Source organism: Lolium perenne, chromosome 6, assembly GCF_019359855.2.
Source record: "Lolium perenne isolate Kyuss_39 chromosome 6, Kyuss_2.0, whole genome shotgun sequence".
NCBI lineage: Eukaryota > Viridiplantae > Streptophyta > Magnoliopsida > Poales > Poaceae > Lolium > Lolium perenne.
The window spans coordinates 175162867-175179569 of record NC_067249.2 but is presented as its reverse complement, the minus strand read 5'-3'; the positions used below and the strand labels follow the sequence as shown (position 1 = coordinate 175179569).

The following is a 16703-nucleotide window of genomic DNA, read 5'->3' as shown; positions in this document are numbered from 1 at the left end:
TAGCAAGGTTCCACGTCACATGCAGACGGGAGTAAAAACACCATATACAATAGACTGTCTTTTCTGCCGTTGATAGTGCCGCATGATTAGCAAAAATATAACTGTCACTTAAATCTTTTCCAACTCTGGCTACCACCACACCCGCTCCACTGCTCATCCAGGATGTGAAGAACGGCATCATGATGCTCATCCCGATGACGAAGGAGTGTCACTGGAGGTGAAATTATGTCATAGTTGCAGCCTTTGCCTGAGGCGCCGTACGCCGCCTGTAGCCAGCAAGTGATTTTCCACCGGTGAGGAGATCAAATCGACCCCCGAATTCCTAAACTGCTCGCACTCTGCACTCTCTCGCAGCAAAATTTCCAAATCCAGATCCATCCCGACGGCCGTCGACCCGGGCTGCTCCGCCGCCTCAACCACACCGCCGACCATGACCATCCCCGCCGGAGAGTGCTCGACCCTGCCTCCCTCACCTCCACCAGCACCGTGCTCGAGGTCCTCCTCCGCAAGCTCGGCAATCTCCCCCGGCTCCGGCGCGACCACCACTCCGTGCGGTCTTCTTGCTGCCATTTTCTAGACTGGATCCATGGAGATCGAAGAAGAAAAAACTAGTACTCCCTCCGGTCTCTTTTAATTGACTCGGATTACAGACGCCCTCGTACAACGGTGGAAGGCCGTCGGTTGGGACGGATTTTTCGGCGCTACAGATCGTCGGTAATTCTACAGACAGCTTGCGTCTCTCTCTTCCCTCTCTCCGCTCCAGGTCACAAAAAATCCCACGTGGCATCCCTTACAGACAGCTGATTAGATACCATTGTACATGCCCTTAGAATGTGCGAGGCGTCTCGTCGTGCCCACGTCAAAGTCAAACTGCTGATCACCGGCACGTTTTAAGACCGCACGGCGTCGCGGTAGTCTATACAGGCTAATGCGGACGGCACAAGCAGAAAATATAGACTGCAAGTACCCCGTGCCCTCGCTCCGTCTTTCCCAGTTCACCAACCACAAATAATCTTCTTCTTGACACTGCGGGGTTGTGTTTAATACTGAAGACACAGCTTCTTCCGGTGTTGGCCTGAAGCTTTTGGGAGCAAGGAAAGTCCGATCGCCATGGCGGCAGGGAAGGTGTACTCGTTCGAGGAGGTGCGGCCGCACGCTGATCGGAAGGATTGCTGGCTCATCATCAACGGCAAGGTTGTATCCATATCCTGGCATCTTTATGTCCTTGTTTCACTTGAAGGCTTTGTTCGAGGATCAGAGTGGATTTGAGAGGATTTTGGTTTGCAAAGGATTTAATCCACCTCAATCCATCCCGGCCAGTCCCCTTCAAATCCCTCCAACCCGAACAAGCCCGAAATGATTTTTGCGTAGAGAAATCTAGGCAAACTAGTTCCCGCCGTCACCGCAAGGTTACGAAGCCCTAAGAAGAAGATTGTAGTACAGATGGACAGATGGTGCATGATTCATATGATTTGGGCATGTTTCTTCCGGCCCAGACTCACCGCTGCTAGCTGCTTCAACTCAGGTGTACGACGTGACGGAGTTCATGGAGGAGCACCCCGGCGGCGACGAGGTCCTGCTGGCGTGCATCGGTGAGCGCTCCTCCACATGCTTTCACAGATCTTGTCTCTTCGTTTAGGTCGGGAGTGATCTGGCTGGCATGTTCCTGCAGGCAAGGACGCCACGGCCGACTACGAGAACATCGGCCACAGCGAATCGGCCAAGGAGCAGATGGCGCAGTACTGCATCGGGGAGTTCGACGCCGCAACCATGCCCGCCAAGCCCGTCAAAGTCGAGGACTTCCCGGCTCCTAGCGCCAGCAGCCCGGGCGTCTGGCGCACGGTGCTGCAGCTCGCCGTGCCCCTCCTGCTGGTGACCATGGCTTTTGGGTTCCAGAACTTCGCCAACACCGAAACAGAATAGGGAAAACAGATGCCGTCGTGATGCAATCCTGTATGTAGCCTTCTTGGAAGTATCTGCGCGTCTTAAGTAGCTGTCGTCTGTCAGCCTGATGGCTAGTGTTCCGTCTCAAACACGGCAATCGGTTTTTTCTCTTCAAAAAGGGAAAAAAATACTGCAACCGTAGACTTGTGGTTCTATCATAAACGTGGAGGAAGTATACTTTGATTAATTGTTGGCAATTTCATAGTACGGAGTATTATTATTACTAATATGTTTACAGGATCGGAAATGTTACTCTTTTTCTCCATTTTTTAAAAACTAGGGATCATCTTTTCATCCATTGTAGGTTTCTCGTGGTTTCGTTGCGTTTATATTTGACCTCTTCGACCTTAAGGTTGAACCTATGGGACAATACTCTACTTGGTGATCAAGGACCATATTCGACATCCATTTTCATGGAGATCATCCTTTTTTGAGAAAACACAAAGAACCTTTGAAGTTGTTACTTGTTACATTCCTCCTAGGAGGCTAACATTACACAGAAGATGGTCAGTGAATATCCTAGGTTGTTGCCCTAAGGCCTTACACACCTGCTCTAGCCCAAAGCCTAGCTTCTTTTTGATGCGTGAGGTCAGCGTGCTGAAAGAAGGCTGAGCTCATTGCTTTTTTTTTTTGAACAATAAAGGCCCCGAAGGACCAGGAGTTGTATTAAAACCACGCGGTTACAGACCAGATTACATAAAGGGTCTATGAAAAACACAAAATAACAGAGAAGCCCTCATACTTCGCAAGCAGGACCCTAGGTAAGAAAGCAAAAAAGCGATCAGGTCCTTGATCTGCGCCGGAGAAAGGACACCGCCATCGACCGCCTCCAACGCCGCCGGGGAGCAAACCACTTGGGGCATCAGGAGCAGGGGTTGTCGACGACGAGCCAGATAGCCTCCCTGTGGAGGAAGAGAACCTGGAGAAGGGGCGCCTTTTGGCCATAAGATGCAGGGGCAGGGCGAAAATGCCGGCATGAGTCCCCTGTTGGAGAGCTTCCCAGGCTAACCGCCGTATGAACGACGGTGAAGATGAAGCACACACAGCTCCGAGGTTGATGCAGGTACGGCACCGTCTCCAGTGCATAGCAGCAACATCGATGTCCTCTCTCTCGCCTCCATGGCCGACCAAGAGGAGCAGCATCAGTGCTCTGCTACTGCACCAAAAGCGGCGCAGATAAGACCGCCCATCAACAGTCGACGAAGAAATGGCGCGGCTGGGCTCCTCCTCACCTCCACGGCCGGCCAGGAGCTCGTTCACGCCATTGGTTGCCAGCAGACGCGCTTTTCCCCCCTCGCCTCCAAGGCCGGCCAGGGATAAGCGCCTCCCGCCGCAGTCGCTCTGCAGAAGGTGGTTCACCGCCACTCCTTTATTGGACTGAGCGCCAGTCCTCCTCTCCACTCTCCCCTCCGACCGCCGGAGAAGAAGATTGAGAAGAAAGAACCCTAGATCGGACGAGATCCAGGTCCTCCTCCGCTCAAACTACCGGGCACCAGGGCCCCTACCGGCATATAGCCACTACATCTAACTACCCTAACTACTCCGGCGCCTTCCCTCCGCCCATCTCGACCGGCGGCACCGGTGAGATTGGCCTCGGGTCGGCCCGGCCCTCTGAGAGAGCTCTCAGTTACTGTAGTGATGAGAGAGAAGGAGAGGGGGAATGAGCGGCCTCTGAGCTCGTTGCTGAGACGAGGCCCAGGGGTTTAGGGTGCATTGCCTGGCCTTTACCCACCACTCGAGACTCCTCCTTGACGCAAAGGAGGCAAACTGAATGATGTTGCAGCCCGCACCAGGCGAGACGATCAGCCGTCCAGCAACGGTCTTGCTCTGCGAGCCAGTGGAAGAATTTCACCCGTGGCGGCACCCAGTTTCTCCAGATTAGCTTACAAGCCCTGCCTTGCTCGCGATTGATCCCTGGAAGGTTGCCTTGTAGCAGGATTGTGCAGAGTAATTGTCATATACTGTCCATTTCCAGATTAACCGGTCAGGTTCAGTCTTAAAAGAAGAACCTGGCATTTGGAATCAATAATGCTGGACGTACGGAAATTTGGTTACGGACGGACCTTACGGAATGAAGTGGAAGTCCCGGGTTAGTGCAAATCTAATTTGTTTCCTTGATTTCAGGGCGTAATCCCTCTGATTTTCGTCCACGTCAATCCGTAACTCAATTCCGTAAGAAAAAACTGCCCGTAGCTGTAGCATTAGTACTCGGAATGGCTGTCTTAAAAGACATCACGCCTGATCTCTATCTATGCAGGAACCACTAAATGAAGAACTTTCCCATGTTTATCCAAGGGCAAAGAGAATACTCAGCGAGGGTTTAGTACCTAGATAGAAACACTGTTTAGATCCTTCTAATTTTCCCTATTTTCTTTCTAGCTTTTGAACATTTCTAGAACTTTACAAACAAACAAACAAAAAATACACACACAGTACAATTACAACTATTTTCCCCAAATAAAAGGCTCCAGACATTTACGATGTAGATGAATTCCACTCGCTTTATAATTTGAGTTTCTGTATCACATATCGGTGGTTCTGCTTTCCTACTAGCAACTTTACCAACTCAGCGTGTATTGCATAGGCAAATTTCATAATTCCTATCTCAGCAGCCCCATTTTTTGTGATACCAATTTCCTTGAAAAGAACAACGCACTTTGTAAAGATCATTTCATGTTTGAGCATTCTGCAAATGCTGGAATTGAAGAGTTTGCTTAGATAAAAAGGGCAGGCGGAACTGAAGTATATCAAGGCAAGAAACGTTGTGTGTAAACCATATATGAATACATTCTTCTATTAGTATCGATAAGATTGTAAGGTAATAAGAATCATGTACCGGGAGGATTGACAGAAAAGAATGTAACAGGAAAAGAAAAGAAAAAAGAATATTGTTTACATGTGCACCACCCACCTAGTCTATAAAACAGCATTGTAGAGCCACGGAACTGAAGGACTTACAATATTCCGGAGGTAACAACTCGATAATCACTTCCGTAATTCTTTTAGTCAAGGGCAGCCACCACCGTATATATATACAGCACCACTTGGGCATGTAGACTTTTCACTGCATCCCAGAGCTTTAGCGGTTCAAGCTAGGTTAAATTAATTGTGTCTAAGAGTCCAATTTATAATTCTGATGCTAGGGGGGCTACTTGGAGCTGTAGAACATGCTCTTGCTTTCCTGTAATAAAAGATGCCAATTCTTCCGGGGCAACAACTGACTTAAGCCACTCTTGTAGCTCCTCGCCTTCGACCTTTTCATTCTCTGGAAGGTGCGTGAAGATCAGCAGTTAGACATACCACATCAAACAATTTCCATGTCTACCTTGTGAAGCATAGCTCATGACGAAATATGCACCATAATAACATTCTCAACCTGACAATTTGTCAAATTACCTTCTAAATATGCTCCAAGGCCTTCCAGAACTCCTGGATTTGCACGGATAACTGAAAGAGCAACTTCAAGTGCCGATTGTAGAAGTGCTTTTACTTCCCCTTGGACAAGATCAACCAGATGGCCCTGCCATTGGTTTTTCAATATGAGCTTAGTAGGCAGCTTAATAGTTTAATATGGAAGTGTATGAAATATTGACAAACCTGATCCCTTCCAAATGGAGAGCCTCCAGAGTCATCTAACCCACCATTTGACAATGTAGCTAGTGATATTGGACCAATACGCTGATTAAGACCATACTCTGCTACGGCTTTGTAAGCCATGTCAGTTGCACGTCTTATATCATCAAGAGCCCCAGTAGAAACCCGTCCTGCTAGAACTATTTCCTCTGCCGCCCGTCCACCCAGAAGTGTTACTAGACGTCCACGCAGTTCATCGACAAAGAGCAAATATCTATCTTCTGTTGTGGGAGGAGTGTATGTAAAGCCTAATGCACCTCCTGACCTCGGCAGTATACTCAATTTCTGGGGAAATATACAGCAATAGAAAGTAAGACCAATTTAGAACTATTATTATTAAGTTGTTCTATCAATAGTTGCTTGAGTTCAAACCTCCACACGTGGCTGCCCTGGCAACAGCTTTGCTACAGCAGTTCCCACAACTGCATGACCAACTTCATGCCGTGCAACAACAGCCTTTTCATTGCCCTTCAGCTTTACATGTTTCTTCTCTATACCCTAACAAAAGGTCAAACACAATGTTCACAGTTAACTTCGAGAGACAAGGGAAATAGAGTGGACAACTAATATAACTAAGAACAGGAACGTGTATTTTCCACAGCAATATTATAATAGGACAAGGACTGAGGGCAGAAGTCATACGCCGCTCCTAGAAAACAAAAGCGGATGGCAGCACCACGCTCATAACTAAGACCTCATAGAAGGCGGTTGTACAGACATATTGCTTGAATATTACTAAAGAAGAGAGAGGGGTGAAAACGTGTATACTATTCACCGAACTTGTTTTGGCTAGAAGAAAAATATTGAAAACAGGCTAAACGCAGAGAGCAGAATCCTAGTTACAGGGAAGTTAGAAAATTCCTTTATGCTAACAAACTGAACTAGGCAAGTTGAATGCTTAAAAATAGCAAGGGTTTCTTGTAAGGAAACTGGATAAATAGGAACCTTTAACCTAAATACATGGTGCTATGAACCCTGGTGGTGGGATTGCACATCCATTCCCCCACCCCAGTGTCTAGTGGATATTTAAGTACCACTGCCACCAAACATTTTTTTACCACAAAACCAGCATGGATGAGAATAGTTTACACCATACAGAAGGTAGGCCATTAAGAGACAAAATGCGCTGCTAGCTTCATTGCCCGTACTATTAACTATTAAGGGGGCAGTTTTTATGTATAAATCATTTCTGAATGCATGTTACTGTTAAGTGTCTTTATGCACCAAAACAGAACACACAGAGACCCACAGAACAGTTCTACAGATAGCGCTGTCTAGACACCATTTTATCTTGTAATCCTCTGTGCATTGCAGAGTTGTGAAGACTAAGATAAATAAGGAAATAATTAGAAGCTGAATGAAATATAACATAGTATATGCATCTGCTTTAAATAAAGACAAAGTAATAAAAAAAATAGATGACAGAACAACATACAGCTATAGAGCGTTCAACCGCACTGATGAAGTCAATCCTTTCCACTATTTGTTTATTTGATCTCCCAGCCAACAGAGCAGCTTCATTTACTAAATTTGCAAGGTCTGCCCTGTATAGGGTGATAAAAGTAAAATGAAAAGTGCTACGTGGTTAAGAAAAATGAGCTGGAAGATCAATTGTTACCCTGTAAAACCAGTTGTCATTGCAGCAATGCCACTGAGATCTACATCTTTACCAAGCGGAAGTTCTTTTCTTTTCACATGAACTTTTAGAATAGATTCTCTTCCAAATTTATCAGGGGCTTCAACCTGTCACAAAGAAATCTGTCATCTTTGAAAATTCGGATGCCAGTAATACTTTTGAGTTGTTAAGGGAAGCTAACCATAACAACACGGTCAAATCTGCCAGGGCGCCGAAGAGCAGGATCCAAAACATCTGCTCTGTTCGTTGCTCCAAGTACAATGACAGCTGAATTGGTATCAAAACCATCCATTTCCTACAAAAACTAGCGAAAATTAACAGTGGCTAAACCAAGAAAGTCATAGGAATGCACTGAAGTACAGTAGAAACTCAAGAGTAAATAAATATTGTCATCCTACCGTGAGCAGTTGATTTAGTGTCTGCTCACGCTCATCGTTACTGACGATTCGATACCTGCCATCACGACTTTTTGCCACAGCATCAATCTACAAAGAGCCAAATGCAAAGGGTTAGCATGCACATAAGTAGACAAAAAAAAATTATACTTCGATGAGGCTAAGTATACTTACCTCATCAATAAAAATAATTGACGGTGCGTCCTTTTTGGCCCTAGCAAATAGTTCACGTACTCGAGCTGCTCCCATGCCTACATATAGCTCCACAAATTCACTGGCAGAACAACTTATGAATGGGACATCTGCTTCCCCTGCTACGGCTTTTGCAAGAAGTGTCTTTCCAGTTCCTGGAAGGCCCACCTGTACAAAGAAATAAATTGTGGTAACAAACAAAGGTAACTAAAGCAGCATTCACTACTACTATAGATGACCGCGGAACTAACCAACAAGACACCTCGAGGAGGACGCGCACCAAGACGAACATATCTTTCTGGGTTCCTTAGAAACTCCTGAACATAATGAACGGATAGAACTTGCTTATTTTTCTCGGATCAATAGATAGATCAGAACATCACTGCATATTTCAGAGTACTAGCAGTAACAAGTCATAACAAAACCCATACCACAATTTCTTCCAACTCTTCTTTGGCCTCATCTACTCCAGCCACATCAGCAAATGTAACTATATCAGCACTTTCTGAAACTTTTTCCCCACCAGAGCTTGAATTCTTCCGATTCCTCAGCTGACCTGTCGATTGCTGATTGTACACAAGAAAAATTGCTGATAAACAAATGTAACTATATCACCAGTTGACAGAAGTAAAAAAAAAAATCTATACACAAATCAGTACCTGAGAAAAGTTTATTGGCAATCGCTGAAGAACTACTGCAATTAATACAACATAAATAAGAGCCACCTGCACAATATAAAGGGTGTGGTTAGAGAAAAAATCGCAGATGTTAAGAGAGACTTATATACGTGGACATGAACATTGAACAATGCCGACTACACACGCATATAACAGAAGTCACAGATTTGCACCTATCAAGCCTAAGCTATGCCTCAATTTGGACAACACACAGTGGTATCGTACCTACTTCTATTCTGCCAAATTCCTACATGTGGATAAAATAAGTAACCCGATATTAGAGGCAAGAAACCAGACACCCTTTTTGACCTGCAAATAGAAATATCAGGCTGGATATCAATTTATTGCTTTTTCACGTGAATAAAATCCATCACCAGTTCCATCCGGCTTTTCCAGCGACAGCTTTTATTAAGCTCATTCACGCATAGTTCTGTAAATGTCGAGCGCACGTTTGCTACAAAGCTAGATTCCAATTTCCATTAACATAGGCTTTTACTATGTTAAAGTACAACCCATGAATACATAATGCCTTAACATATCCTTGCATGCAAGTGTGGTGGTCCAGCAATGGTATGTAAAAAGAGCAAAATACTTTGATATGTGATTCTAGGATTTACTATATTTTTGAATTCATCACTCTGATGTCAGGATGCAAGGGTGGAACTTAGTTTTCTGCATAGGATTGGGAAGAGGACAGGTCCGACTGAAGAAAAGTCAGTTTTTCTACATTACTCTTGGCAATAGTTGAACCTTGGTTTTGCACACTAAATCGAGGATATATGGATTGAACTTAATGTTCTTATAAAATATTAGTTCAGGCATAACCAAAGCACCAAAGCATCCACGGCGGTCATAGGGCGGCCGATTACAAATATGTGGTTTTAGACTTACATGCTAACAAAGCATTTCTCGAGACTAAACCATACTTGCCCTATTCCCTGCTGGCAAGTGGTAGTGTTATTAATACCGGACGGAGTATAAGAGGTTCCAATGCATTTAGGTCACAAGTGTGCACAAGAGATAGATAAGATGAGGTGAAATCGTGTTTACCAATGCGGAGTTGAGGATCCCGCCTGACCTCCTATCCGGCGAGCCAAACTCGACGCTGTTCTCCAACATCTTCTCGTAGGGCGTCTTGATGTCGACGGGGCGCGTGGTGGTGAAGACGATCCTCCTGGGAGCGAGGGCGCTGCTGCTGTCGGCGACGGCGTCGGTCATCGGCGTCTGCGTGGGCACGACGCTGGCCTCGACCTCGGGCCGGAGCCTGAACATGACGTGCACGCCGTCGACCTCGACCTTCCTGACCTGGTCCTTGTCGACGCTGGCGAGGAAGTCGCTGTAGGGGACGCTGACGTAGGTGGTCTGGGGCCGGGGCTCGGAGCCGGGCAGCGTGATCTCGGGCCGCAGCATGCGCAGCGCGAAGATGGCGAAGCCGAGCTGCAGCAGCAGGAACCCCATCTCGCGGCCCTGCACTATGGGCTCCCAGAGCCAGCGCCCGACCCCGCCGCCGCGGCCGCCCTTGAGCGCCTTCCGGCGCCACTTGTTCTGCTCCCGGTTGGAGGACGAGGAGGAGGGGGGCGGGGACGGTGGGGTCGCGCCCGTGGTGCTGGTGCTGGTGGTGGCGGTGTCGCCGGCTTGCTCGGCGGATGGGTCGCGGTCGGTTTCTGCGGTGGAGGAGGCGTCTCCGGGACCGGACGCGCCGTCGCCGTCGCGCTCCACGTTGGCGCGCGCCGCCGGCGGGCAGCGGGCGCGGCGGGGGGTGAGGGCGAACCCGAGGCCCCGCGGCGGCGCGGCGGACAGGCGGATGGATGGGGCGGCGAGTCGCCTGCGGAGGGGGCGGAGGAGGGAGCGGGAAGGGGAGGCGATAGGGAGCGAGACGAGGGTTTCGGCGGCGGCGGCGGCCATGGGAGGGGGAGGGGGAGCCCCGAACCCTAGATTGGCGACGGGAAGGGATAAGTGAGCAGCGGGGAGAGGGCTCTGATGCTGCGCGCGCGCGCGCGTGGAGGAATCCGGTGGGAGGGGGGCGGAGGAGATGAGGAACGGAGGAAGGCAGAGGCCGAGACGAGACGAGGCGAGGAAGGAGGGAAGGAACTCTCCACCAACGAAGGGGCTACTCCCGCCGTTAGATTCGTATCTCGCCGTCACGCCGGGTTGTTATTTCCACGTCGTGCTGGAACATACGCTCACCGAGAGCTCTGCATACCCTTTCGGTGTCACGCGGGCTCCACCGTGGGACTGAACTTGTGGGGGCCTTTATCAGTGGAAGGTTGTGACGTTATTGGATTTCACTGGATTATCCGTGGCTTGGAGATATGGCACGGAGCCGCGGAGAGGGGGGTTAACACCCTCTTCGTTGTCAGTGGGAGCAGGATAGTATTGTTTGTCAGAAGTTTGGGCCAGACCAGATATTTGCCCCGTCGGACGGTGCAGCGCAGCGAGCTGCTCATGTCCACAGAAACGATGAGCGACGATCGAATTTGGGAGCATATCTTGGAAGCAACAATGGATTTAACAATTTTACGTGGAGTTTTGAGAGCAGATCTACACCTTCCTTCTTGTCACCCAGGCACGGAGGCACCCAGCTGAATGGTTTACAAAAGACACACAAATCTGTAGCACGCTGCAAAATAAGGAGTGAAACAGTTGCAACTGTAATCGTAACTCAGCAAGTAATTCACAATCTATTCGTGCACACTTTTTTTCTTTTTTACGAGGAGGATCCATATCTATAATACAAGTTCACATATATAACAAATCATTAAAAACATAATAGAAATTTATCGAGGTATTTTGACCACCTAACGACCACTATGTAAAGAAACGTATGTGGAGAAGCCTATCCCGATTTTCCTCATCGGGTAGGGGTCTTGTTATATTTATAGTGTACAAAGTACGGTTACAATACGTATACAAATATAATTCTAACACCCTCCCTCAATCTCAACTAGGAAAAGATTGAGATTGCGCTTACAATGATCATACAAAGGTAAAGGAAGAGGCTTAGTAAAAATATCAGCAACTTGATCCTTCGATGAGATGAACCGAATTTGTAGTTGCTTCCGAGACACGCGCTCGCGGACAAAGTGAAAATCAACTTCAATATGCTTTGTCCTTGCATGAAAAACTGGATTACATGACAAATAGGTAGCACCAATATTGTCACACCAGAGTATCGGAGGCCGAATTTGAGCCACACCAAGCTCCTTCAGTAATGACTGTACCCAAATAAGCTCAGATGTGGCATTACCAAGAGCCTTGTATTCTGACTCTGTACTAGACCAAGAGATAGTAGACTGCTTGCGAGCACTCCAGGCGATCAAATTACCTCCATAGAAGATAGCATACCCTCCCGTGGATCGCCTGTCATCCGCATTGCCAGCCCAATCTGCATCTGAGAAGGCTGAAAGCAGTGTAGAGGAGGACGATCGAAACAACAAGCCAGTGTCAACTGTGTAACGAACATAGCGGAGAATACGCTTAACGGCTGACCAATGTGATGTGCGAGGCTCATGAAGATATTGACACACCTTGTTCACCACAAAAGACAAATCAGGTAGTGTCATGTCAGATACTTTCCACCAACAAGACTGCGGTACTGAGTAGCCTCCTCAGCAGAGAGCAAATCACCATCAGTACTGCAAAGGTGCTCAGAAGAAGCCATGGGTGTAGTCACAGGAGTGCACTTCAACATGCCCGCACGAGTAAGAAGCTCAAGCGCATACTTACGCTGTCGAAGGAGAAGACTGCCAGATGAGGGCGATGACACCTCAATACCCAGAAAATAATGCAGTACCCCAAGATCCTTGACAGAGAACTCAGAGCGAAGCTGACTGATCAACTTGGGAATAGCAACAGCTGTAGAACTGAGAACTATGATATCATCAACATAAATCAACAGATAGACTGTAATACCAGAATGCCGAAGGACAAACAGCGACGTATCAGTCACGGAAGGAGAGAATCCCAATGACCCAAGAACAGAGCTGAGACGAGCATGCCATGCACGAGGTGCTTGCTTCAGTCCATATAATGATCTGATAAGCTTGCAGTAATGAGCAGGTTCATCAGGATCAACAAAACCAGGCGGTTGACGCATATATACCTCTTCATCCAAATAACCATTGAGAAAGGCGTTCTGAATATCAAGCTGACGAAGATGCCATTTGTGAGAAAGAGCCATGGCAAGCAACAGACGAATAGTAGCTGGCTTGACTACAGGACTTAAAGTCTCATCATAGTCTAGGCCATAACGCTGCTTGTACCCTTTTGCAACAAGACGTGCCTTGTACCTCTCAATAGAACCATCTGCATGAAGTTTCACCTTGAACACCCATCGAGAGTCAATTAAATTCACACCAGGGACGGGAGGAACCAAGCGCCAAGTCTGATTAGCCTGAAGAGCAGAGAACTCAGTCTCCATAGCAGCACGCCAGTGGGAAGTGCGAAGAGCTTCTTTGTAATCACGGGGCTCCTGAGTATGCTTCAATGCTGCATGAGCTGCAAGTACACAAGTCCAAGAAAATGTCCCATCAGTACGCTTTGTAGGCTGATGAATGTCGTGTCGCCGATGTGTCATCGGTCCAGTCGGCGGAGGAGGAGCTGATGATGTGACTACAGGCGTTGTTGTATCTGCAGTTGTAGAGACAGGAACTATTGTATCTGCTGCTGAAGAAGGTTCCTCGTTAGGCGTGTCAGGCGAAGGTGCGATCTCTGCTTCTGCGTCAGGCATGGCAGGCTCGGAGGGTGCGCATGCATGCGGCTGCTGAGGCGGCAGCACGGACGGACCAGGTGTCGTGGACGAGGCGGGGCAGGGGCCTGGCGACGATACGGGGCAGGGACCTGGCGCTGTCGGCTGCAGCGTGGATGGACGCGCCACGCCAGCGGACGTGGACGAGACGGGGCATGCGCCAGGTGCTGTTGGCTGCAGTGCCTCTCCTGGCAGGACAGGACAGGAGCCGAAGGTGGAGCCAGGCTCGGCTGCCCTGCAGCCCGAGGCGGAGCCGAGTGCAGGAGAAAATCCTGTTGTGCATGGCTGCACGCAGCCCGGTGCAATCTCATGCAAGCCAGAATCAACGTGAGAAGTTGGTCCTGGAGTGAAAACGTCAAGGCGACTCCCACGTCCGGTACCTGCACCATGGTCAGCAAGCAAGGGCAAGGCATGTGCAGCATCCATAAAGTGGTCAGCTGAAAGTAAAGATGACTCCGAAACAGGTGGTAGATCATGAGAGTTTGGCATGTTTGCAAAGGGAAAAACGTTCTCGTCAAAAACAACATCTCTAGATATGTAGACACGGTTAGACGGAACATGGAGACATTTGTATCCCTTGTGAAGAGAACTATAGCCCAGGAACACACACTTCTTCGAACGGAAATCAAGCTTATGATTATTATAGGGTCGAAGGTGTGGCCAGCAAGCACACTCAAATACCTTAAAAAATGTATAGTCAGGTGTTTCATTGAGAAGTCGCTGAAGAGGAGTTTTCATCGCAATGGTGCGACTCGGAAGCCTGTTGATAAGAAAACAAGCAGTAGCGAAAGCATAATTCCAATAACACAAAGGAACAGATGCATGTGCTAATAGAGTAAGACCGGTTTCAACTATGTGACGGTGCTTACGCTCAACAGTGCCGTTTTGTTGGTGTGTATGGGGACAAGAAACACGATGTGAGACACCCAAGTTGTGAAAGAAAGGATGGAGTTTTTCATACTCCCCACCCCAATCAGTTTGCACATGAATAATTTTGCGATTTAGGAGACGTTCAACATGTTTTTGGAATTGGAGAAACACATCATAGACATCAGATTTATGTTTGAGTAAATAGAGCCAAGTGAATCGACTGTAAGCATCAACAAAACTCACAGAAAAGCGATGTCCACTAACAGAGGTTTGGGCAGGACCCCACACATCAGAATAAATAATCTCTAATGGAAACTGTGTTACACGGGTAGACAAAGAGAAGGGCAACTGATGGCTCTTTCCTTGCTGACATGCATCACAAGCAGACTCAATTTTATTGGACTCATGTGTAGATGGTAACTGATGGCCCACAAGTATAGGGGATCGCATCAGTCTTCGCGGGTAGTAAAACCCAATTTATTGATTCGACACAAGGGGAGACAAAGAATACTTGAAAGCCTTAACAGCGGAGTTGTCAATTCAGCTGCACCTGGAAACAGACTTGCTCGCAAGAGTTTATCAGTAGTAACAGTTTTATAGCAGTAGCAGTAGTGAAATAACATCAGCAGAGTAACAAAGACAGCAGTAGTGATTATAGTAAACAGCAGGATTAAAATACTGTAGGCACGGGGACGGATGACGGGCGTTGCATGGATGAGAGAAACTCATGTAACAATCAAAGCAGGGCATTTGTAGATAATAATAAAACGGTGTCCAAGTACAAAGCAATCAATAGACATGTGTTCCAATTATAGTCGTACGTGCTCGCAATGAGAAACTTGCACAACATCTTTTGTCCTACCAGCCGGTGGCAGCCGGGCCTCAAGGGAATCTACTGGATATTAAGGTACTCCTTTTAATAGAGTACCGGAGCAAAGCATTAACACTCCGTGAACACATGTGATCCTCACATCACTACCATCCCCTCCGGTTGTCCCAGTTTCTGTCACTTCGGGGCCTCGGGTTCCGGACAGCGACATGTGTATACAACTTGCAGGTAAGATCATAAAACAATGAATATCATGATGAAACAATAACATGTTCAGATCTGAGATCATGGCACTCGGGCCCTAGTGACAAGCATTAAGCATAACAAGTTGCAACAATATCATCAAAGTACCAATTACGGACACTAGGCACTATGCCCTAACAATCTTATGCTATTACATGACCAATCTCATCCAATCCCTACCATCCCCTTCGGCCTACAGCGGGGGAATTACTCACACATGGATGGGGGAAACATTGCTGGTTGATGGAGAGGCGTCGGTGGTGATGATGGCGATGATCTCCTCCAATTCCCCGTCCCGGCGGAGTGCCAGAACGGAGACTTCTGGCTCCCGAGACGGAGTTTCGCGATGTGGCGGCGTTACGGAGGGTTTACGCGACTTCGACTTCTTGGTCGCGATTTTTAGATCGAAACCCCTTAAGTAGTCCAGAGGAGGGCGTCGGAGGCCAGCCGAGGGGGCCAGACGCTAGGGCGGCGCGCCCCCCTCCTGGGCCGCGCCGGCCTAGTGTCTGGGGCCCTCGGGCCTCCACCTGGCTTGCCCTTCTGGCTCCGTGAGTCTTCTGGGAAAATAAGACCTGTCGCATAAATTCCGAGGATTTTCCTGAAAGTTGGATTTCTGCACAAAAACGAGACACCAGAATAGTTCTGCTGAAAACAGCGTTAGTCCGCGTTAGTTGTATCCAAAACACACAAATTAGAGGCAAAACAATAGCAAAAGTGTTCGGGAAAGTAGATACGTTTTGGACGTATCAACTCCCCCCAAGCTTAGCTTATTGCTTGTCCTCAAGCAATTCAGTTAACAACTGAGCGATAAAAGAACTTTCACGAACACATTTGTTCATATGATGTAAATATTCTCATGCTATTGCTAACACTTAGGCAGTTCATAATAAGATACATGCAAATAAGATCATCTAATAGCTATGTCAATCATGGGAAGGTACCAACAATTAATAATAAGCATCATGAATCATGTCTATAAGCAGGATTATAATATTCATAAAAGAGTATGATAGAGTGGTATCTCGCTTGCCCATATTTGATCAGCAAAACATAAATGCTCAGGCACCTCTGGAGTTCATAGAAAGACTAGAAATAGTGATTGTCAAAGATAAAAGCATCAAAGTTATACCACAATCAATCATATTTTGAGACAAGCATATTATACTGAGAATGACAGTTGTGCTCTCAAGAAAGTGCTCAAAGAAAGGATGGAGACACAACATAAAAGTAAAAGATTGACCCTTCGCAGAGGGAAGCAGGGATTAACATGCGCTAGAGCTTTTCATTTTTAAAACAGGAGTAAAATTATTTTGAGAGGTGTTTGTTGTTGTCAACGAATGGTAATGGGTACACCAACTACCTTGCCAACCGGACTTTCAAGAGCGGCTCCCATGAAGGACGTTATCTCTACCAGCAAGGTAGATCATCCCTCTTCTCTTTTGTTTACACACGTATTTTAGTTTTATTATGGGTGACACTCCCCCCAACCTTTGCTTACACAAGCCATGGCTAACCGAATCCTCGGGTGCCTTCCATC

The 16703-nt window shown here is 47.4% G+C and overlaps 2 protein-coding genes across 2 annotated transcripts; one reads left to right on the top strand and one right to left on the bottom strand.

Moving 5' to 3' along the window:
- Positions 1–912: 912 nt before the first annotated feature.
- LOC127306892 (cytochrome B5) lies at positions 913–2151 on the top strand. Its single transcript, XM_051337596.2, has 3 exons — positions 913–1194; positions 1526–1592; positions 1673–2151. The coding sequence occupies exons 1-3, from the start codon at positions 1111–1113 to the stop codon at positions 1921–1923; spliced, it is 402 nt and encodes a 133-aa protein (XP_051193556.1). The 5' UTR covers positions 913–1110; the 3' UTR covers positions 1924–2151.
- A 2540-nt stretch (positions 2152–4691) lies between these two features.
- LOC127306893 (ATP-dependent zinc metalloprotease FTSH 7, chloroplastic) lies at positions 4692–10546 on the bottom strand. Its single transcript, XM_051337597.2, has 13 exons — positions 9528–10546; positions 8460–8525; positions 8232–8366; positions 8052–8117; positions 7783–7968; positions 7612–7698; positions 7395–7508; positions 7196–7320; positions 7013–7121; positions 5950–6075; positions 5542–5862; positions 5341–5464; positions 4692–5209 (listed from the first exon to the last, which is right to left on the bottom strand). The coding sequence occupies exons 1-13, from the start codon at positions 10380–10382 to the stop codon at positions 5070–5072; spliced, it is 2454 nt and encodes an 817-aa protein (XP_051193557.1). The 5' UTR covers positions 10383–10546; the 3' UTR covers positions 4692–5069.
- Between the last annotated feature and the right edge of the window lie 6157 nt (positions 10547–16703).